This window comes from Parasteatoda tepidariorum, chromosome 3, assembly GCF_043381705.1.
Source record: "Parasteatoda tepidariorum isolate YZ-2023 chromosome 3, CAS_Ptep_4.0, whole genome shotgun sequence".
In the NCBI taxonomy this organism is placed as follows: domain Eukaryota; kingdom Metazoa; phylum Arthropoda; class Arachnida; order Araneae; family Theridiidae; genus Parasteatoda; species Parasteatoda tepidariorum.
In genome coordinates, this window is record NC_092206.1 from 66,595,989 (window position 1) to 66,620,439 (window position 24,451).

Here is a 24,451-nt window from a genome sequence, read left to right on the forward strand (position 1 = left end):
ATACATTAAAAATTCTTTCAATTTCTAAATAATACTTTTAAATGTAATTTTTGTATAAAATGATATGATAAGTTGATAATGCATATTTAAAAAGCAAAACAATGACAAACAAAAATAGTATGTAAACTAATAAACTACAAACTGACAAAACGAAATAATTCCCTAAAACTTAAAATACTATATTAATTAAAGTAAAAAATAATTTTTTATAGGGAATCACAAGATAAATGACTAGAAAAATTATGAAAAAAATGGCACATTCGAAAAGAACACGATTTCATAAAACATACACTAATTCAGCACTATAGATTATCAAGGTAAACATTAAAAACATAATAAGAATAGATCATAAAGACAAAACCTATTGAATTCAAAACAAAACTTTTGAAAATTACTTTAATGACGGAAAAAAATTAGCTTTATGACATTGAAATTTTCTATTATAGATGAAAGTTTGCCTAAAAAATTAGGCATTCAAAATCAAGCACTCAATTGAAGTTCCCAAAAAATTAGGCACTCAAACTTATAAATGAAAATACAGAAAATGTTAACTTAACATTTATAAATTCCCTAGACAAAAACAAATCTTCAAAAAGTTTATAAAATTTTAATTAGTATTTTAAAATCCAATGGCCCATAAGGTTTTAACAAACTTTTTAACTTTTCTCGATATTTTAAAATGCTTAATACAAGTTTGTAAATGGTATGGAATTTTAAAAACATACCATAAAAAAAGGGTGTGGGTTAAATAAAAAAAGTACTCAGTTTGAATAAATGCCAAAATAACTCCAAATATAGGCTAGAAAAATTACTTTTTGAAATAAGAGTAAAATTTTACACAAAAAATGTTCTAAAATTTACATTAAAAGTTTTAAGTATCAAACTCCCATAAAAATAAAAATACAGAAAACACTGTGACTTAGAACACACATTACAATACATATTTCAACTTGAACATTATAATTAGTTATTATAATATATTACATTATAATAACTAACATATATATATATATTTATAGAACATTATAATACATTTGTGCCGATAGTGAATATAAATTGTGAAATAAAATCTGACTAAACAAATAATAGTTTTTGAAACTATTTCAATAACTATCTGTTTATGATTGAAAAGAACTTTAAATGCATATTAACATCTGCCTCCCTTGTGGCATATTTCAGTACATTTTGCACTGATTTTATATCACAGAAATATATGTGTTGGCTTCTAATAATATCATGAAAACTTGTGACTTCGTATTCTCTGCTGTAAAGCATTTAACCGAGACATCCATGCATTGTAATCAGCCTCAGGATCAGACTCTGCAATAGAGTTTAAAATTTTGATAAATTAAAAGTTTTATACTTTAAATATCTATGAGATATATGTCATAAATATAGATAAATTATTTGCACTCATATTCATCTGAAACTTTTACATTTATTTTTAAATATAATGATAGTAAGGAAAATGTACAAAAGCTGCATTTTATTGCTGCAACTTTATGACTTTTCCTTATTATAACTATTTAAGGAGATTATACAAGTTCCAATTTATTAGATCTATACAAATTAAATTTAGTTTATAATAGATCTGAAAATTTAAATTTTCAGTTAGCCAGTGGCTTGTAAAGTCTAATGACTTAGTAGCCACTTTTTCCTCAAACAAAATGAGTTGATGACTGATATCAACAGATCCTTTTCATTTAGTAGCCACTTTGTTTTATGTTTCGATTAAAATTTAATTTAAAAAAATTCACATAAGATATAACCTACAACTATAAAAAGTAAATTCCACAATAAAAATAACGTAAATATATGACAAAATTTAGTTAAACATACTGACTTTAAAGAACTTTTCGTAAAAATATTTAGGTTGGCAAAATGCATTTAATGTGTACATTTCAACTTTGCAAAGAACTCTCCTACCACATGAATCTTTCCACCACAAATCAATAGATTCTGAAGGATCAAAATTTTGAATTGTGACATTGGACATTTTAATGAAAATTCTGACTTCCAGAGTATCTTTCTCTACTGACAATTAAACAATTTTTTAAAAAAAGTGATGGGGAAGATTGGCCAATTATTTATTCAATTTGAGTTACCATTTTTTATGTTCACTTTACACATGGCGAGTGATTATTTTCCGGTCTAGTTAATAGCAATTTATAAGAATATACAAATTTAATATAGTTAAAGTGAGGGAAAAGTCACAAAAGTTAATCATTTGTGACTTTTCCCCATTTTTAACTATTTTAGAAAATTATACAATATAATACAATTTCCGGACAACTTTTATTATTTAATATGATTATTTTAAGTTTTCTAGAGAAAAAAAATAAGCTAAATTTAGAAAATCTCAAAGATAAATAATGTATTTCATTTTTGAAGAACCTAACATTTTATGAAAGTAGAGTGATTGGCACTTCGTGTGAAGAGACTTTTTAATGTTGTCTTATCAAGCAGCTTGTCATAAAAAACTTTCCATAAAAAAGGAGCAAAATAGGAAACTATTTTATTTACATTTTTATACCTAGATTTTATTTTAAAACACCCTGTTAAAATGTATATTCTCTTCTAATAACAGTTGAAGTTTTTATTGCTTAACAAAATTAGTTAAACACAAATTCTAAATAAAATGCGATCCTATTATTCATATTAGGAGAAAACTGCACAAAATATAGTACGAAAAATGAACAAGAACAAAATGTTTACTTTCAATAATTATTTCCCAGATGTTTTATAATAAGTTAGTAATATTTTATTTTAATCTGTGCATGATTTCTTTCAAATGCTTCAGCTTTCGTTAAAAAAAAAATTAAAAACACACCTGCTACTGTTTTCCTTTTAGTTAGTATAAAATAATATGAACTTGTTGAATTAGTATTTATCTTTTTTGATCAAAATTTTTCATTTCATTGCATTTTCTTTTATTTTTGGTGGTTTAAAATATTTATGTTATTTAAATATTTATGTGATTTAAAATATTATGTTAACTCATAATTTTATATAGTAATAGACAGGTAATTCCTTATTGATAGTTAAAAAAATTTTTAATAATTTAAAAAGTTAGTTCTGAATTAAAATAAAAGTAAAATTTAGAACAAAAAGAAGAAGACAAAGCTTTAAACTGAATACTATAAATGAGGCTTATTATGTATTAGTAATACTTATTTAAATATTCAAACAAGCAATAAATTGCGTAAAAATTATATTTCAATAAGGATTCTTTTTAGAAAACTTACTCAATTTTAGGAAATTTTTTAAAATTTACAAAAACTAGGAAAATTTCTATTAAACCAGCAAACTAGGATAAATTGGCAAAATCTAGTAGTCGACTGGTAAATCCAGTTAAGAAAACAGCTATGATTTAATAAACAATAAGTATTTAAATAAAGTTAAATTTTTTGTTGGATTTTATATATTATATCTAATATTTTAACATATTTCTACATTCATAAAATATTTTAACATTACATCATAATTCTACAAAGCATAGCCCTCAAAAATACGTTTTACTATCATTTGTAGTTTTTAACATTTTTGTCAGCAAAACTGAAATTTTAAAGCACTACTCTTAAATTATAAGACATAGTAATATCAAACATAATAAAATTACCAAAATTAAGGTATGGAGATTTTTCCCCAAGAGCAGGAGAAGTTCTTGATGAAGCAGAATGAGATAAATTATCAGATGTAGAAAAGTGGTGGTCCTGAAAGAATAGAAAATTATTGCTTACAAAAAGAATAAATTCCAATTAATCCTTTCATGTAGAATTTTTATTAAACATATTTTTCATACTTTTTTCATTGATTTGTATTAATTTAAGTCAAAATAAGTGAAAAACATAATATTTAGCATTTCAATAATTTATGATTATGAAATACGATATGTAACACCAGTGTTCTTCCGACAAAGACCAGATCCGACCAGATCTTCCAAACAAAACATCTCACTTCCAAACAATAATTTTTCAAATTTGCAGTTATTTAGATAAAAAAGAAATAGTAATTCATCACTGCAATTTCTTTGATTTACAAACTCAATTATTGATAAATTTCTGAATATCAATAAAAAAAATCATTCTAATTATTTTTTCTAGATTTTATATTTTAGTACAAACATAATTTCAATAATCTAACGGATTTTTATAATACTTTAGTAACTATTGTATTTTATAATTAATAAATATCGAAATATATTGTTGCTTGTAATTAAATCTTTTATTCATCAAAAGAAAAGAAAACATACTGATGAGGCAACTAATGAATTCTGCAGTTGTGACTGCTTCCAGTATCGAGCTTTCTCCTTCAGAACCAAGTTTCGAGCTCTCATGAGAGGATCTTCAGGATAATCACTTAGAGGAAAAAATAACAACAATTTAAAAATCATCAATAAAAATTGTATTTGAATCAAAAAACATGATTAGTATTGTAATAGTATTATGATAATTTTTTCCTTATTCTGATTAGTATTCTTATACATTTTGAAACTAAAATTCGTAGGTATATTACATCATGATCAATTATACATAGTTAACCACTACATTATTTTCTTTAGTTTAGACAAATATTAATACACTGAATCTAAAATATGCTACCAAACATAACAAAAAACCCCTTTTTTTTAAAGTATCCGAAGAATTTTTTCACTGTAAAGTTCAAAGGTGTTCAAAAGATTTTGAATGTGCTCTCTATCTGCGAGATATTTACATTCAGGCCTGAAATAGCCTATAAAACAAAAGAGTCAGGTTTTAAAGAGATTCTTTAGCTAACTTTACATTTTTGATATGATTGTTTTGATAACATTTGATTGATATTTTTTCTAAGCAATAAAATACTCAACTGTATAAAAAGAAACAATTTTAATTTATAATAAAATTTAGAGAACGGAACTTTTCTTCCCTTTCCTTTAGAAATTTCGTTTCAATTCATGTAGATAAGTGATAATATTATAATAATATAATTATAATAAGATATAAGAATATATCGCCAAGTAGAATTATTTTTTTTGTTTTGATCTTAGAGTAACTTTATGCCTTCTTATAAAAATATTCTATTTAAAAAAAATTATAAAGTTTTTCTACCTTTCTATGTTGACATTTAAAAATATTTATTTACACCATTTTAATTACCATACGCCCTGTGTTAATTAAACATTATATTAATAAAATACACTATGTTAATAAAGAACACCATATTAGACAAAATCCATATTTTTAAGTCATCATTATTTTAAAATATATTGAAAATACATAAGCATTTAAAGTAAACTTACATTGAATACAGATTAGAGTTTTCAATATTATTCGGTTTAGAATAATCCTTTGATTTAAACAAACCCATTAGATGACTTGGACCTAAAAGATTGAAGAAAATAATGTTTTAACATAAAAAACAACTTATTACTGAAAAAATATGACTCTCACTATTTTTTTATCTGTCAGTTCAATAAAAATCGTTCTTTTTAAATCTATTAAAGAATTTCATTTTTTATTATCAAAATCATAAAATATATTTGATTATTACTTAAGTAACAGAGTAATTAATTTGATTTAAATAAATTTTCCTAAAATATTTGTTTACTTTAATGCCTCTTATTTTTAATACCTATAATAAAATTTAAGTGAGCATGAATCACTGCTTTCATGCTATTATTAAAAGTTAATTATTCATGCTATTAAGCAAACAAAGAAAATAATTATTATAGCTTTATAAAGTAAAAATTGTATTGAATAATTTATTGAAATATCCAAGTGCTTTTGTAATAAAATGCAGACTGTCAGTTTTTTTTCTTTGCAATAAAATTTATAACATTTATATTTTTTAATTATTTTTAGATAATTAATTTAGACAATGATAAGCTAAATATTTTTTATGAAGAAAAACTTGATCATTATTAACATTTAAAAAATTTAAATGAAATTGTACTTTTGAAATTTAACAAGAATACTAACTTATAAAAACATTTTTTTTTTTAATTCCTATATAGAACTGGGTTTGGTAAGGAATAAAATAAAAATTCCTATATAATAATCTGTTGAAATTAAATTATCTACATAAAAAATTTATACATAAAAAAAGTATTCAATATTTTTTTTTAAGTTATTAAAATTATTACAGAAGTTACATTTGAAATATTTTGATATTCTATAAATTGATCATTTAAATTCTTTCACTGATTAAGAATTCAGGAAGTTTTGATAATAATAGTGGTGTTATTATGTAAGCTTATTATGTAACGCGGGGGAAATGAATGAATATTTTTCATTAAGTCATTAATTGTTAAAGCTCTTTGAAAATGCTTTTTTCTTTCTTTTCTTATACAGAAGCACGTAAAAAACAATAAATAAAAGTGCACAGAAAATGCACAGATTTTACCCCATATTGAGCCTTGAATGAGCTATTAATAAGTTATAATAAAATGAAAATTAAAAAAACAATTATAAATTACAATTTCATAACTTAAATGCCCTAACATTTTTCTTACTCTTATTTAAAAAAACTAATATTTGGGTACAACATAAAATACTGAAATTCCTCACATGTTAGTAAGTTATAACATAACTTAAAAAGTCAAACAATTACAAGGTTCTAATAATCTGAGAGAAATAATGATAGGTGTCCCTGAAAAGCAAAATTTTAAGAACAAAAAACTTGTAAGTTTTTAAGGACTTACATACTTAAATATTAAAAGCTATGATAAGTAGATTTGATGCTAACTTACTAATTTAGTTAATTTAATTAGTAGAAAAAAAAGAATTTTTAATAAATTTAAACCTCAGTTTACATCACTCGTCTCTGAAAACAGAAATAATTTGCACCACTAATAAATGTTGCTCCAAAAAAAAGAATTCTACAATAATTAAATTCATTCAAAATTAAACCAAATATTTCAATATTAATGAAAATACAATCTCTTATTAGTAATACTTTCCAGAACAAAATAGCATACAATTGAATTTATTATTGAATTAATTTATATACAATTGAGTTTAAAAATATCAAAATATCATCGAAAATATTAGTGCTTACTTCTACCATGCAAGTGATTATGTGCAAAGATAACAGTTCATTTTGAACTTAAAATACAAAAATTATAGTTATAATACATATTTACTCATGCTAAAACAAATATGCAGTTTTTATTGCAAATAAACAGTTTAACATCAATACAACAAGTGTTAGCAGTAGGATTCACACCAGCAATGGAAATTTAGTAGTCCAATAGGACTACCTAGCAAATCATTTAGTGATCGAAAAAATTAATATCGTAGACAAACTTGAGAAAAAAATTTAAAAATATCGAACTTTACAATTGCATAATTCATGTTATGGTACTCATCAAAATTTATTATTTGCCATCGAAAAACCCAAAAACTAATTAGGTTCCATAATGATAATGATTGAAAATTGGAATTTATCAAAATTAAGTGAAAGAAAGTTTAAATGATATTAGTAAATAAAGTCCACATACAGATTAAAATAGTAAGATTAGATAAATAAATAAATGAGGAAAACAGAGAAAGTAGAAACTAACAAAATTTTATATTAAAAATTATCTAAAAATTCTAAATAAATTCTAAAAGAGCAAAAAATTGCTTCATTGATGAACAATTAAACTGTCAGTACCTGAATGCAAAGCACAGCACAGCATGTAAGTTTGAAATTCCAACATTTAAAATTTTTTGAACCAGGGAATTTCAGTTATTTCATTTGAAAACTCTTAAAACTGAAACCTAACCTACGTGTAGAATAAAATTAGTATAACAACTTTTTTGTTTCAAATCCATGGATTTCGATGCAAAGAAAAAAAAATATTTTTAGTTTCTATTTTGTAATTTCTGAACATATTACAAGGCGACAATTTTGTCTCCCATGCATATCACTTTAGTGACATTTTTAGGACATTTGGTGACAACTGACGCAATGTCACCATACTGTGCTTGAACCGTAGTTATCAGTATTGGTGATTGAACATATGTTTAAATAAGTAGTTCATTCATATCAAAATCATAATGCAAAGCTCTTGAATTATGTAGTTCTGCATAATTGAATTATATATTTTTACAACTCTAAAAATTTTTTTTACAATAAGTTTTCTGAATTAGTTAATTATTAACAAAAAAAATATAGTTACCTGATAGTGCAGTAGAGGAATTTTTTACTTGTAACTTTATTTCATTTTGGCACTTATGTTTAAGGTTAGTTATTCGATGCTTCTCTTGCAAATGACGAAACTGAGAGTAAAAACTTTCTAATGGACTAGAATAATTAACAACAGGATGATTCATCTCAGTCATAACATCACTGTTATTTAAGGCAGGCATAAATGTCTGACTTAAAATTCCATTTAACCGATAAATCGAATTTTTCACCTCCTGCATCACATCGCACGATTCAGCATCACCCTGAACACAACTGCAAGTATTTTTGTTCTGGATCACGGAGGGAGGACGGTAAGAAGTATCAACCAACATATCACTGAAACTTGTTCTTTGAGGTACGTTTAAATTGTAAATATTGGATGCACTGGGATTTTCCGTGTTATGAGCAAATGACGAATTATGAAAGTTGTCAGATGAAGGAATTTGATTATCAGGTGGCTTTGCAATTTGTGCCAAAGATCTGGAAAAAAATTATAAAGGTCATTCCATAAAAATGCAAACCAAGTAGCAAAAAAAATAATTTCATTTGTCATATACTTTGATATGAAGATTAGGAAACAATTTAGGAAATATATCTTTTATTATTTATGTTTTGAAGAAAATTGCACATAGATGTGTGATAAACCCAAAATCATATAAGATATTTAGCAAATGATTTTGTTATTTCATATGAATGCTGTGAAACAATCTTTTGGAAACGGCTGTTTTTTAAAGAAGTAAGTTTTTAATATTTTTTAAGCTATTTAAAATTAATTCAAAAACTAAGAACTATACTCGTTCCTGCAAGGTCATTGCTGAACTTCATTTCAGCTATAGGGCTTTTTTGCTAATCACAATTTAGGGTTTGGTTACAATAGACCTCTGGTCGATGTTCCCTGCACGTCAGAGCTGCCTAATCTCTAAGTCTAAAAACTATACTTGTGTTGATAAATAATAATAAATTTTGATGCTATGATATTCATGAAAATACTGTATTTTCCATTTAAAAATTCAATCGTATTTGATGTGCTTTGCCCCTACATTTTTTCATTTTATTACAGAGAATATATATATATATATATAATAAATAAATCATAATTAAAAGTAAATTTCTGTGTGATTAACCTAACAAATTAGACAGTGGCTAAAATAATTTTATTTGATTATATATTAATTACAATTTATTAAATAATTATATTTTTATTCATCAAATATTATTTCGTAAATGCATAAATAAAAAAATATAAAACAGAATTTTTTATGGTGAACCTAGTAAATTCTGTACCTAGCATGAAAACAGTCACTAAATTTTGCTTAAATTTATTCATAAATACAGAGCACCAATCGCCTGAGTTATAATGCTGAATGTTGAAGCAGGTATTACAAAACACACAAAAAAGTTTTAACTAGCGAAATATTTGGGCTTCTTTTACAACTAAAATTGGTAAGTTGGAATAACTTGGAACAACTTACCAATTTAGTTGGAACAACTAAAATTGGTAAGTTGTAAACCCTGCAGAATGAAAATTTACATATACGCTATTGGCCCAAACAATTTATACTGGTAAATGAGGAAATTTGTAGCAATGAGTATGTGAAAGTGGACCAGCTGACCATAAATTATTACATTGCTACTGAAAATACAAATCGGCCTGAACTTAGCACAGAATATTTTTTTTTAATACTTCATTGCTAACAACAATTTTATTTTTTCAATTTAAAAAAAAAGACTCAGAAAATTAAGATTTAAATCCATAATTATTTTTACTAAAAAATTGCAAGAAAAAAAAAGATTATGGTAGCTTATTAAATAAATTGTTTATATGCACTTCAACTTTCAGCAGAAGAAGTAAACATTTCGCAATTGTCAGTTGACTTTGATACTGTCAACAACAAAAAATATGTGACAATTAAGAATATTCATTGTATTATTTGATAAAATATTTCAGAAAGGGTTTCAAAATTTATTTTAAAAAATTCTAAAAACATGAAAAAGATTTAATTAACATAAATACCCTATGTGCTTTTCAATAACTTTGAACCTTTCATCAATTTTATGAGTCACATTGGCCAAGGCATTCTCCAGGCTCTTATTGATTAGCACATTGACACTGGCAGCATCGCTAATTTCAGAAGATGATAATTTAGTTGGAGATATGTTCTTATTGTTGAGTTTTAGATTATCTACAAAATCAACTTGGCAGAATTTATCACATAACATTGATTTTAAATTATTAGTTTGACTAGTTCTATCTTCCTTTAAAGATTTTTCTTCAATTATTTGGCAAAAAGCATCTTTGTAATCAACACTAGTTTGGATATATTGACAAGCTGTGGTTATAATAACTTCAGTATTAACACTCTTATCTATACAATTACGACCAAGAGTTTTAGCATTTGTCAACTTTGTTTCTCTTTCCTTGGCGATATTTTGCAATTTTGATTTTTCACTCGCTGTGTTTTCTTTCAAGATGCTAATTTCTGTAATTAATGCTGACTTTTCGGTTCTCAATAAGTCTAAATTATTTTCAGTTTCATCCACTTCATTTTGTATTTCTTCAAAATATGTCTGAGCAGAAGAAATTTTTTCTTCCAATTTCAAGAATGTTTGATTGCCAGTGTTTATTTCATTTTCTAATTTTTTAAACTCCTCAGATAAGTTTGCAAACTCTTTTTTCTTCTCTTCTAATAATTTTACGGTTTTTTCAATATCTAGAAGCAAGTTTGCATTTTCAGAAGACTTACTCTCTGTAACCTAAAAAATATTCAAAAATTATAAAAAGTTAATGAAATATGTAGCCAGGGGTGATTGTGAGCCCAAGTCGAAATTCCAGAAAATTTTCTGAGTCTTAAAAAAAAAAAAAAAAAAAAACTGTTTAAATTGAAAAATTAGAAAAAATTTAAACAAGGCTTTTTTTTCCGTTTTCTCAATATTTCTTAGTTTACTTAAAATATATTTAAAATTTTACACATACCTATACCATTGACAAATATGTCTTGAGTTTATGATTATAACAATTATTTACTGATAAAAAATAAATATTAATCATGAATATAATCTTATAAAGTATCTCTCTGGCTCTCCCTTACAAACAAATAAAATAAACGGTATTTTTAAATTCCGCCTTTGAAAATTTGATTTCCGGAAACCTCTGTGATCAATGATTTTTTGAAACGCCTGGAGCTTAGATCTCCGGAAACTTCCGGATCATTGTCAGCGAATTATCCAGAAATCCGGATTTTTTCTGGAGCACAATCAGCCCTGTGTAGCATAAAAAGATGCAATACGATAAAACTACAACAATGTGTTTTAATTAATAATATCATAGCAGTCTTAAGTAAAATCCTTAAATGCTTAAAACTGCTTAAAATTTCAAATTTGCAAAACAAAAAAAAAAATCAAAATGATTTGTATAAAATTGCATGTTATTTTAAATGGTGCATTCTAAGCAAAATTTAGGAATATCAGAATGAAATGCTAAAAATTAAGACAAATAAGCGAATAATATTTTTAATTAGAAAAATCAGGAATATAAAGACAACTACATTCCCTGTAATTGTAATTCTCCTAAAATAAAAACTTGAGTTTAAAACAAGAATAAATATAAGAATAGAAAAGGCTTTTTTCTTTCCAAAAAGTAACACATTAATTTCCCATTCTTTACAGATCATTCTCTTCCCCTACTGTGCCAATTAATGATATCATGAATATTTTGTAAAGGATTTGAGAGTATGCTTGTTTTGATAACACTTCCATTTGTGTCAGCTAATAAAAAATGAGAGATCGGCGTTATTTTTTAATTAATTTGAACTAGATGAACAATAATGTTCTATTTGCCTGTTTCTGTTTTTTGAAAGAATTCCTTTTGTTTTACTATTTTGCTTTAATTTTATTTTATACATAATTTTTAAAAAGTCTTCTTCATGAAAACGGCTGCAATAAGCTTAGTTTGAAACAAAATTTTGAAGAAATGTACTAATGAAGAAATGTAGAAATGTTCTAAATGTACAATAAAACTGGAGGTAAAAGTCTTGATTTTATAAAACGTTCAGCCATATTGCATACAATTTCTTGAAATAATAATCAGGCAGAGTTTGAAGGTTTTACATATTTATACTAGTAAAACAGGAAGAAAAAAAAGAACACACACAAAATGGAAGCCACAAAAATTATTAAATTATCAAATACTGGCCTAGCCATAACTTGCTAAAGTCAATTTAGAAAAGCATTTCAGAGATTACAAAAGATTCACAAATGAAAATATCTTTGAATACCTTGAAATTCATAGATCTTAAATCTTAATCTATTAATTTTCTATCAATAATCTATCAGATTAGCAAAACCAGCTGGATTTACACCAAACTCTTTGCAAAACGAGTCAAAAAAAGATTACTCGAATTAATTTGTACTATTTAAAACATCAGGAATTTTTAAAAAAATACCTATAGCAATCACCATTGCAAAAATGATTAACAAGACCACATGAATCTATAATAAAAATCAGCCAATCTCAATAGATATTACCTAATGTTGTGTACAGCAATAATGTATTTAAAATATCAAAATTTTTAGTCTATGTGGAACACCATAGCTATAACTGCTGAAGAAATAGTAAAAACCCAGGAACTTATGATGAAATTAAGTGTGGCAAAAGACTCATATGCACAATTCTAAATGTGCCTGTTGATTATCATATTGCAATATCAAAATTTAACTAAACAGCCAAAAGAATAATTAAGAAATCAGGTGAATATATGATACAATCACAGCACTTTTTTTTAAATTTTAGGCCAATACAATCAAAACTCTTTGAAACTATCAAAGAACTTTGACATTTCTATAGATTTAAGTAAGATCTAAATACGGTTTAAGTAGATCCCAGATAAAGTAGATATCTAAAATCCAGAAAAAATATCTAAAACTTAGACCATTTCTACCCTTGATCAGTTTAAATTTTCAGTGTTACACGGTAAACATTCACAAAAAGATATAACATAGAAAGAAATGAAAAAACACTTACATTATTTTGAGCCTCACTTAGCTCTTTAGTGTGAACAATGCTAATGTCATTTATTTTTTCAGAATGGGCTTTCTCAACTAAAGCCAATTCCTTTAAATGAGACTCTTTTAAATCATTTAATTCCTTAATTTGAGATAATTTTACTGCTTCAATTTCTTTCTCTTTTTCAACATTAATCAGTTTTTTCATTTCCATCAATTTCTCCTCATGCTAACAAAAACAAAACAGATAGTTACAACTAAAAACAGTAATAATAAAACAATTTTTAAATATTAATTCATTTTCTTTCCACAGACAGCAAAAATTATAATATAAAAAAAAATTTAAAATATCAGAATTTTTTACTTAGAGTAAATTAATTTAAACCAGAAACAAAACGGAAAAAAATCAATTCCGAATTACTCATGATAGAACAAGTCTTTCTTCGTTGCTTAAAGATACATAAAATTAACATATAACATAAAGTTAAATTATTATACCTGAAATAGTCATTCGATAGTAAAAAGCAAATTATTTTACAAAAAATAATACAAAATTATAATTAAAAAGCTGTCTTCCACTCCTATTTACATTTAATATCTTTATACTTCTTTTTTTTCTATGGATAAAACATTTATGAAATTGGAATAAAAAAAACTTCAACATTGAGAAGATAAAACACCATGAAGAAATTATTTTCAACTTAAATCATTTTTTTAAAAAAAATCGAAGAGAAATAAAAGAAAAAATACATATTTAGAATACACTCTAAATTACCCTGAATTCATATCTATGTCATATAAGAAAGAAATCATTAATCAATACAAAACAAGAAAAAATTTGCATTCTTATTACTCTACCTCTTGTTTTATTTTGCTTATTTCTGAACTCTTCATTTCGTTCAGAGCATCTAATTTCTCCTTAAAAACTTGTTCTTCTTTGTAATACAGATCTTCATTGTTTTTCTTTAATTCTGTTAAACTTTTCTCTGCAGTATTACGCTCCTCGTGTATCTTCTTTTCCAATTCAGCTTTGAGAGTTGAAAGCATATCAGAATGCTCCTTCCTAAAGTTAAAATTTAGGTATATACATAAATAAGTTTTTCCAAAAATATTAAGTTTTTTCATACTTCATGCATTTTTAAAAAAATTATTTAAAATCTTCCAAGAGGGGAAAAATTAACTCAAAATTATTAAGTGACTGTTGATTTATTTTACAGAGAAAAAAATATTAACACTCAATGTGTTTATCAATTTGAACAATATAAATCATCTTAAAGGGTTTTCCAATAACATTCTTAAACTGAATTAGTTATCACAGAATTATTCGCACAATTTTGTAACTTTTTTCTTCGTAGAAATTTTTGAATGTAAAGCTAATGGATTAACTTAAATAATATCCTTGCATTTCAAATACCAATGTCTGACAGATTATAACTGTTTTATTTAGAGGCAAAGAAAAAAAAATCAGCTATTTCATAACCATAAAGCTTTTTCATTGAGGCAAGATTTAACATGAAAACAAACTTTAGCAAAACTTCCATGTTAATTTATAACACAATAAATACAAGAGAATTTCAAAACAATATGATGTTAATATAATTCAAACTTGATAATATGAGATTTCTTTTCAACATATGTATCTTTCAAATGCAACAGCTTAAAAAATGAGATTTTTAGGGAATTATTAACAAAGTAGGTAATTTTTGAAGAAAAAACTTTTCTTTTTCATTAATTTTCTAACATTTTGAGACTCTTTAACAATCTTATATGGGACATATAGTCACTAAAGTTGCTTTTTCTTTAAAAAAAAAATTCCAACTAAGCATATGATTTTAAACACATTGTCAATGTACAAAAATTTGCCATTTCATTGTCAATCACCAGTAATCAAATGATAAAAATTCGTCATCATTGCATAATTAATAAATAAAAAATGCTGGCATTAAGTCAGCGATGAAGCAAATAAATGTCAGATGGAAATGTGTTTTGCAAAAAAATAATAATAAATAAAAATGAAAAGTTGGTGTTCGTTATTTACTTAAGTCATCATATTAACTATAAAAAAAAATTATATCAAAACAAATGAAAAGAGAAATTTTTTAATGAAAATAGTGCAATTTTTTACAAATTTTTTTTTATCAATTTTTAAAAACTAACATAAGTTTACACAACAATTATATCCTTTGAGACGAATTTAATAAAATTATCTTTGAATTGGCCCAGTGGTTTGCTAAATATCACATAAACAGTCACACAAACATAGTTTCCAGTTTCATGATATTCACATTCAAATTTTAAGAATCTGATGATGTTTTGGAAACACTTGAATTTTATTATTTACTGACACACATAAAAACAATTCTTTACATATTAAACTTCCAGTTACTTTTTAAAATATTAAGCTCAATGTTAAATATTTTGATGGCATGAACAAAATGGTTATTATGCTTAAACCCATGTTAAGGATCCATATAGTATTCAGTTCTGTGTGAGGTGTTTATTTTCCAGAAAGGTCTATTTTCTATATAGTTTTCTTTTTAAGTTAAAATAACTGTTAGTCCAGTGTTAAATATTTTGATGACATGAGCAAAATGGTTAATGTCCATGTTGAGGAACTCTAAAGTACAAATTCATGTGCTAGAGGTTTATTTTACAAGATATACTTTCTATGCAGTTCTTTTATAAATCAAAACAAGCTAATTTCTTCATCCCGAAATTTTTTACTATGTATATTAATGAGTAAAATATTAATATTTGTAAGAATCACCTATCAATAGATATTGTTTCTGATTTTGTCAAATTCAGATTTATCAAATTATTTACAAGACATTTGCTATACTTCGCTCAGGGCAAAATATTTTACAGGACCCTTTCAATCCTCTTTAACACATGGCTCCTCATTCAACCCTAGATTTTTGCCCAAATTATTGAAATAAATCCCACTATTTATTTATTTAGTAATTTCTTTAGAATTTCATTCTTAAAATTGAAGACCTTTTGTGTTTAAGGATCCCCCTGAAATAAAAATTTAAAAAATTTTAAATACACTTTATTTCCCTTTTCTTATATCTTGATTACTATGAGTAGTTTAATTTGTGCAGGGCTCCTAGAATTATGAAGACTGTTGAATCCAAGAATCAGGCTTAGGTTATTATTATCAATAGGCTTTAAATAGAAAACACATTTTTCAAATTTCCATTACCAAAAAGTAATTTTTTTAAAAAAAACTCACAATTATAAAAGAAAAAAACAATGTAACTGGCATAGTTCTCAGCTAAGTCCTAGAAATGCAAGGCCCTGTCAAATGCCCCACTATTAGAACGACTCTGAGTACTAATTTTATCAGATTATCTGCTTGAGATTATTTATGATGCATCCTAATTTTGCTAATCAAGAGAAGAAAAAAATCCTTTTTTCCGTTAAAGAGAAACTTTAACTTATTTGATAAAAAAAAGAAAAAAAAGTGCTTCTCTTTTAATTATGTTTTTATCTATTAACAACATTTATTTTATCTTGCTACTCATTATTTAGTTTATTAAAAGTTATTGCAGTCGAACTTGTTTATAACGAACACAAAGGGACCGTAACATGTACTCGTTAAATCCGAGTGCTTGTAATAAACGGGTCCTTAAGACAGGCGTGCAACCAGAAGAGGGGGGGGGGCTTGGGAGGTCAAATGATTGAGTTTACTTAAAATTTAATTAATACTTACTTACTTTAATTACATTAATNTAAGAATCAACTATCAATAGATATTATTTCTGATTTTGTCAAATTCAGATTTATCAAATTATTTACAAGACATTTGCTACACTTCACTCAGGGCAAAATATTTTACAGGACGCTTTCAATCCTCTTTAACACATGGCTCCTCATTCAACTCTAGATTTTTGCCCAAATTATTGAAATAAATCCCACTATTTATTTATTTAGTAATTTCTTTAGAATTTTATTCTTAAAATTGAATAACTTAACTTTTTTCCCATTCTTTTATTTCCGAATTTATACTATCGCTTAAGTATTGTTAATGATTATACAGGTCTGGAACTTATAAAGAGAAATAAGACCTTTTGTATTTAAGGATCCCCCTGAAATAAAAATTAAAAAAATTTTAAATACACTTTATTTCCTTTTTCTTATAACTTTCTTTTCTTTTTCTATGAGCAGTTTTATTTGTGCAGGACCCCTAGAAATATCAAGACTGTTGAATCCAAGAATCAGGCTTAGGTTATTATTATCAATATGCTTTAAATAGAAAACACATTTTTCAAATTTCTATTACCAGACAGTAATTTTTGTTAAAAAAATTCACAATTATGAAAGAAGAAAAAAATAATATAACTCGCATAGTTCTCAGCTAAGTCCTAGAAATGCAAGGCTCTGTCAAATGCCCCACTATTAGAATGACACTGAGTACTAATTTAATCAGATTATCTGCTTGAGATTATTTATGATGTATCCTAATTCTGCTAATCAAAAGAAGAAGAAAATCCTTTTTTCCTTTAAAGAGAAACTTTAACTTATTTGATAAAAAAAAAAGTGTTTTTCTTTTAATTATGTTTTTATCTATTAACAACATTTATTTTATCTTGCTACACATTATTTAGTTTATTAAAAGTTATTATAACAATCACAAAACACTTTGGAAAAAAAAACTTACATTTTTTATCTTTTTTTGTATATAATGCATATTTTGATCTTTGTTTACGTAAATATCTATTACCCGAAAAATCTATTTTGCAGACTTTCAGAAGTTCTGCTGATTACCAATAAAGTATTTTTTACTCTACACGTACTGTACATGTACACTTAATATCCCTTTATAATTATGAACAATAATAAGTATAATTACTAATTATTTAAACACAATTATTGATCAACAAATAATGTTGTTTCTCCCAAGGTACTCACTGAATTAAAGCCTCTTCTTCTTTAAGTCTCTCAGAGCTCTCTTTGACCATCTGGTCATATCTAGCTTTCTCTTCTTTTTTAAATTCCTCTTGCATTGTTGCCCATTCCTTTTGAATTCTCTCTAACATTAACTTCTGCTCTTCTTCAATTTCAGTAGCCAGCCCACTCTCATCAGTGTCGTACTTAGGGACTTTTAATGATTTTAAATTCTTTGACCTCTTCTTGGGAGAAGATTTTTTCTTTGTTGCAGGTTGTATTGGTTTTCTGTAATTATAAGTATAGAAGGCAATTAGAAACAAACAATTATAAATATAGAATAACTAGTGATTGATTTTTAACCATGCAGCAGTACAGTCAGAATAAGGGTATGTTTACTCAGAGAAAGTAGGTTCTTGCGCCTGATTTCTTAACTTAAAATATCGTCTACACTAATTTATTAGCACATTTAAGGTTAGGCTCTCGGACAAATTTTGTTTCACACATTAGTATTCATACATTAAGAGGTATTGTTTCTCAAATCAATAGATATGATCAAATTTGTAATAATGATTCCAACTTTCAGTTGGAGATTAACATTTTAAGAAAATAGTTAATTTTTACTAAATTCTCTTTATTAATTATCATTTATCTCAGCATACCTGTTTATAAATTTTTAGTTTTAAATTTTACACAATTATATTTCGTGGTGCTTCCGACATTGCTTAAACTGTAACAGATTCCAAATCTGGTTGGTAGTACCTTGGGTTCATGTTCATGAGATCGTGAGCTTGAATCCCGCTTTTTGAAGAATGTATTAAATGGTGATTGGTGCACGTTTAATTTGTTGGGGTCACAAAGTCCTCCAAGTTCCCACAACAAATCAATACCTCTGGGGGTACTGAATTAGAGATAGATCATTCTCTGGCTCAGGTCAAAATTATGAGCTGTATTGGAATGAATAGGCCCTCCCAATAAACCAGGCTTCAACATGTGTTTGGCTGAAGTCATATTCTTCGGCAACTGAAAAACAAGAAACACACCCTCTGCCTTAAATATCGTTTGGTTTCCCACAGAAGGCCTGTTAGTATTGGCAAGTGGCACTTAGTAGCAACAACAAATCTAACGACACACTTGCAATATTTTGTAAGGATGGCTACCAATATCACCACACTGTAATAACAAAGGCCTTGCTCTCTTAAAAACTATTACGTATCGCCATATATGCCCTGAGGAGAATTTAGCATTTTCCTTAAAATTTGGAATGTTATATTGTATTATACATACATAAATACAATGTATAGATAGTCTCTTCCATTATTTTCAGAAAAAAAATTATACATTTTAGAAATCTCATTAAAATTGATAACATATTTAAAATCAAAATTTACTGGAAAATATAGAAAAAATTTCAGTGCTACTGACACCATAATTCCAAAATATGTCAATGATATGAATTTACAGTAAATATTTATTTTTATTCATTTTCCATGTGTGAGTTTCTCAATAAACAATCTTTTAGTTGTAAAAAAATTTAGTTAACTTTTTAAAATAAATTGAATTTCCTAATTCAAAATTAAAATTATGAAATTTCGGCAAATAAACATTTGCAAAAAATTTCATAAATCTTTAAACATTATTCATTATAATACTCATTTTTGATACACAGATAAAAAAAAAATTACTACAGTAGTTCACTCCTCAGAAGAGACACTACTGAATGGAGCACCGCACCAAAGTTTGCACATTGCATGTTTGTAAACTCATGCTTGATTTTCTCATTCAAGTGTTACATAACAATATATTTGAAGATTATGCAAAAGTTATAAATAAAAATGCAATTTAGGGTAATTCAAAACAGTCTTCGTAATTTAATTCAGTAAGATAAATTTCAAAACAATAACACAGAAGCCCACCTTACAGTTTTTACACTTAGATTCCACTCCTATGTGGTTTGCACAGCAAATGATGTGCTTTCTATTTCGGCTTTTTCCAACTGATTAATAAATTGAAGGAAAAAATATTTATGGCTGACAAAAAATATTAAACTCATTCAAAATATACCTTTAGTGATATTAATCTAATAAGAGTCAATGGAACATTAGCCAATGACAGTTGGAAGCAGAGTGGGCCAGTTATAAACAGTTTCACCTTTATGCCCAATAAATATGGTGCTCATAACAAAAGAGTTAAACAATATTAATAAATGAGATACATTAATAAAACCTACAAAGAGGTTGGTTGTCCCATTTTCCTCAAGTTCAGAGATGGGGGTGGTCCTCCTTTATCATTTAATGAATGTAGAGGTGAAGTTTTTGAAGAAATATCACGGCCAGGTGGCAGTTTTGAGTTAAGCTGTACAAGAGTGTTAATATCCAAAGCCTAGAAGAGAAGCTAAGAATTAGTAAAGAAGCAAAATAAATTAGTTAAATTAATAAATTAACTGTATAACTACATATTGAATGATCTAAGTAAAATTAAAATGAAGGAAAACTAATTAGGAAAACATTTAAGAAAACGAACAAGAAATTAAGTGAGATTCCCCCTTGAAAATATCTTAAACGCAAAAAGCTACTTTAATATTCAAAACTATATTTAAATGATTTATAAATAATATATCAAATAACATTTAACTACTTTTATAGCCTGAATGACATTGTTTATTTTTCCCTTTTAATAAATTTTAAAAAAATTAATAATGAAACAAATTAAAAAGACAACAAGAAATAAAAAATAAAAAGATTTACCCATAAAATTATCTTAAGGGTGAAAAACTACTTTAGTATTCACAACTATATTTAGATGATCCAAAAACAAATATAAAATGACATTTAACTACTTTAGAAGCTTGCCATTTTTTTTCTTTTAGAAATGTATTATCAAATTTAGAAATGTATTACCAAAAATAAATATAAAATGACATTTAACCACTTTAGAAGTTTGAATTTAACTACTTTAGAAGCTTGTCATTTTTTTTTCTTTTAGAAATGTATTATCAAATTTTGTAAATAATCTTACGTCGGGAGATTCGTAGGCAGAATGAGCTGGTGAGACAATAGAACCATGAATATTTTTTTCATAGTATTCTTGTTCCATTTCATCACCACTATCCTATATAATACACAGATAGAAATCACTTATCATTAGAAGAAAAAAGATGCATACATATTTTTAAAGAAAAAGTATAGAAACTAATCAGGTAACTTGTCGATACAGTGTTACGGTACCGTATTCATTGAGGTATCGACTGGCGGGGTCAATTCATAATGCTGTATCAGTAAAACAAAATATATTGATATTTTGGAGGAAAAAATTTTTTTAACCACCTTTAAGGTTCTTTAAAGTAAACTCTATTCATTCAGAACATTAGTATCTCTAACGCAACTAATATCCTTATAATATATTGAAGAAAAAGGAACTTCCATAAAATACTATTTTCAAATCTTTCGAAAGTCTCCTTTTCCTTCATATTATTTAGAATGTGGCATTAACATTTACTAAGCAAAGCTCAAACATAATACTAAAAACTGAAAGTAATGGATATCGCAAAAAGAAGCTAATAGATAAAAATTTAAAAAAACAATCTAAACCAGGGATGGGCAAATTACGGCCCGCGGGACAACTGTGGCCCACCGGAAGGTTTTATCCAGCCAGCGGACAGAATTTTAACTTGCCGATCCATGGCTAATATAAACAATATACATTATACATCCATTTTCTTGTCTACTTTTTTAAAGCTATTTTTGTTCTTTCTTTCTTTAACAAAGTACTGATGACCTTTTCACTTTCTCTATTTTTGTTCTACAAAACATAAATTGATGGAAATAGTTAGCACAGACAGCTTCAATTGGTAAAATATTGAAAGTATTTGTCTTTCCCGAGGAGCAGACATATGGAATCTAATATAGGTGAAATGTACTTCACAAGAGGCAAACTACGCATTTTTAAGTTCCAATGAGCGGATTTTTCTGGCGGCGCGAGTTCTAACATTATTTACTGCGTAGGGAAAGATTGCACACATACAACGTCATTGTAAATAATGGTGAAATTATTAAATGTATAAAATAGCTACTGCTTTATTGAGTTATTTGTAAAAAATTTTAACTCCAAAATGGCAACTTAAAAACGCAAAGTTTATGTAGAGTGCCATACGTTCAATGATGAATTGACTTTATTTTATTTCAGAAATTAGAATTTTTATTTTAGAAGTTTTTACTAGGCCCACCAAACTTTTTTTCTAGATTTTTTGCCCACGACCAAAAAAGTTTGCCCATCCCTGATCTAAACAAACAGAATTATACAAATTGTAAAGTTTTGTTTTAAAATTTAAATCAAATTTTTATATCATTTAACATAAATAAAAGCTTGTTGATAATTTATGGCGAAAAAAAATAAAAGGAAAGTATTTATAACAAACCTCATAAGAATATTTGGAACCTCCATCTGATGATGTACTGTCATTAAAATCTTCATGCTGAGGAATCTGTAAATATATCGAATAATCAATGACACATATTTTGAATAAAAAAATGATTTCAAAAATAGTTGGAATAAAGAACATACACAATATAATATTAACAATCTCTTGGTTTAAAAAAAAAATTCTGACAATGGAGATTCAACTGATGTAGATAATATATGTCTATATTCTTAGAATATGAATAATTCTCATACTCTAGAACTTGATTTTTGTAAAACTCCTTAAAAGCATTGTCATTCAAATTGACTGCAAATTTTTGTTCTATTAACCTTTCTATTTTGAAAAAAAAAAACAGATAATAAATATAACATTTACTATTTTCTGGTCAGTTTCATTGTCCAGTAGAGACACAGTATTTAAACTTGAACAAGCAAGGAGAAACAAGTTAAATTTCTGAGGTTGGGTTATGTTAAATAAACTTAGCAGCTACACTGCATTGAAAAATATGTATTCACAAAGTAATGAAAAAAAACAGTAATATGAAGAAGATCAGACATAAAAACCAAAATTGAAAAGAAGAATGAAGAAACACACAATACAAACTTAAAGATCACAAAGGCATCTAGGTATCAACCCCATATTTATTGGAAGATAAAACTTCTCATGGAAAGATTTATGCGAGAGAGTACTAATATTCAACTCCTTAACCATGTATTTTTGAACCCAATCCAGAAGGCAAGGGAATTCCTGGATCAAGTATTAGGAACATTAGGAGAAATTTTTCCTTTGTAGAGGAACTTTTTGAAGGATTTGTGCTACATAGCGAGGAAAACCACAAATACCTCCGACTGTAAGTCTTACGCCAAGGGGACTCCATAAACCGTCTACCACTGAGGATATTTCACTTCGGCACTGTGGTCGGTGCAAGCTGGATGCGGATTCATATCGACCAGCCATTGTTGGGATTCGAACCGGCTCACCTCATTGGAAGGCAAAAGCTATATCCCCTGAGTCATTGCGGCTCTTAGACGAGGATAAGGCTTCTAACCCCGATGGTGGCTTGAAGCTCACTAGGCTCCAAATTAATGAGTTTAGATTGTCTGAAAAATAAAAACACCTAATGCATAAACCTGACTGCATGGTCACCATCAAGCTGTTTATCACCAACATGTGCAGCCTTGTCAGAACAGGGTGTTACGAGAATATGTTACTGTAATTGAAGTCTTAGAGAAAGAGAACTAAAATTTCTTACATAATTTCTATTGTCTAGTGGGTGATTCTCAGGAATCTTATCTTCTGTAGCTCTTCTGATATTTCTCGTCAAGGAAGATCCTTTTGGCATAAAAGACATTGATGATTTATTAGCAGAAGGTGATGGAGGCATCTTCAAAGCATTCAGTTTGACAGGAGTCAACTGAGTACCCCTTCTATTTTCAAATCTGCCGAATTCCAATGGTTTGTCATTAAGAGCATTATTTCTTTTTATACTCTGTAAAAAAAAAGAAATAAAACAATATGAAAAGGAGAAAAATATATATAATTTCCAACTTCCAGCTGAATTTTTATTCAGTTTTTATTGATTCTCCAATGGTACGACATACAGAACTGCATTTTAGCTAGCATGCTTTCACAAATAAGAAATAAGTTTTTCTCATGTTATTAGGCGGAGAAACAAGTCATACAGAACAGCATTTTAGCTAGCATGTGCATTCACAAATAAGAAATAAGTTTTTCTCATGTTATTATGTGGAGAAACGAGACATGTAAAAAATAAATGTTCACAAGGTTTTTTGACAGTTATGAAACTGCTATTTTATTTTCTTTCATTTACTAGGCTGAGACTCCATGGTTTAAGTGATACTTTTAAATTTTTATTTCTATTCAGTTTTGATAAAGCGAAAAAGGAAAGATATATGAACTCAAATAAGATTTTGTATTAAATTGTACCCCACAAGAAAATTGAAATAGGATTTGAAGAAAATTGCTGTCTATCAT

The 24,451-nt window shown here is 26.6% G+C and overlaps 1 protein-coding gene across 1 annotated transcript in view; it reads right to left on the reverse strand.

The window, feature by feature from the left end:
* Positions 1 to 1,102: 1,102 nt before the first annotated feature.
* Positions 1,103 to 24,451, reverse strand: part of LOC110282037 (synaptonemal complex protein 1) — a 30,658-nt gene continuing 7,309 nt past the window's right edge. Inside the window, exons 5-17 of the mRNA XM_071179215.1 lie at positions 23,709 to 23,945; positions 22,454 to 22,519; positions 21,055 to 21,147; positions 20,267 to 20,418; positions 18,061 to 18,324; positions 14,008 to 14,212; positions 13,169 to 13,378; positions 10,163 to 10,902; positions 8,141 to 8,628; positions 5,279 to 5,360; positions 4,253 to 4,358; positions 3,620 to 3,713; positions 1,103 to 1,320 (exon numbers count right to left, since the gene is read on the reverse strand). Coding sequence (XP_071035316.1) covers positions 1,235 to 1,320; positions 3,620 to 3,713; positions 4,253 to 4,358; positions 5,279 to 5,360; positions 8,141 to 8,628; positions 10,163 to 10,902; positions 13,169 to 13,378; positions 14,008 to 14,212; positions 18,061 to 18,324; positions 20,267 to 20,418; positions 21,055 to 21,147; positions 22,454 to 22,519; positions 23,709 to 23,945 — 2,823 coding nt within the window. The 3' untranslated portion in view covers positions 1,103 to 1,234. The remainder of the gene's footprint in view (positions 1,321 to 3,619; positions 3,714 to 4,252; positions 4,359 to 5,278; positions 5,361 to 8,140; positions 8,629 to 10,162; positions 10,903 to 13,168; positions 13,379 to 14,007; positions 14,213 to 18,060; positions 18,325 to 20,266; positions 20,419 to 21,054; positions 21,148 to 22,453; positions 22,520 to 23,708; positions 23,946 to 24,451) is intronic.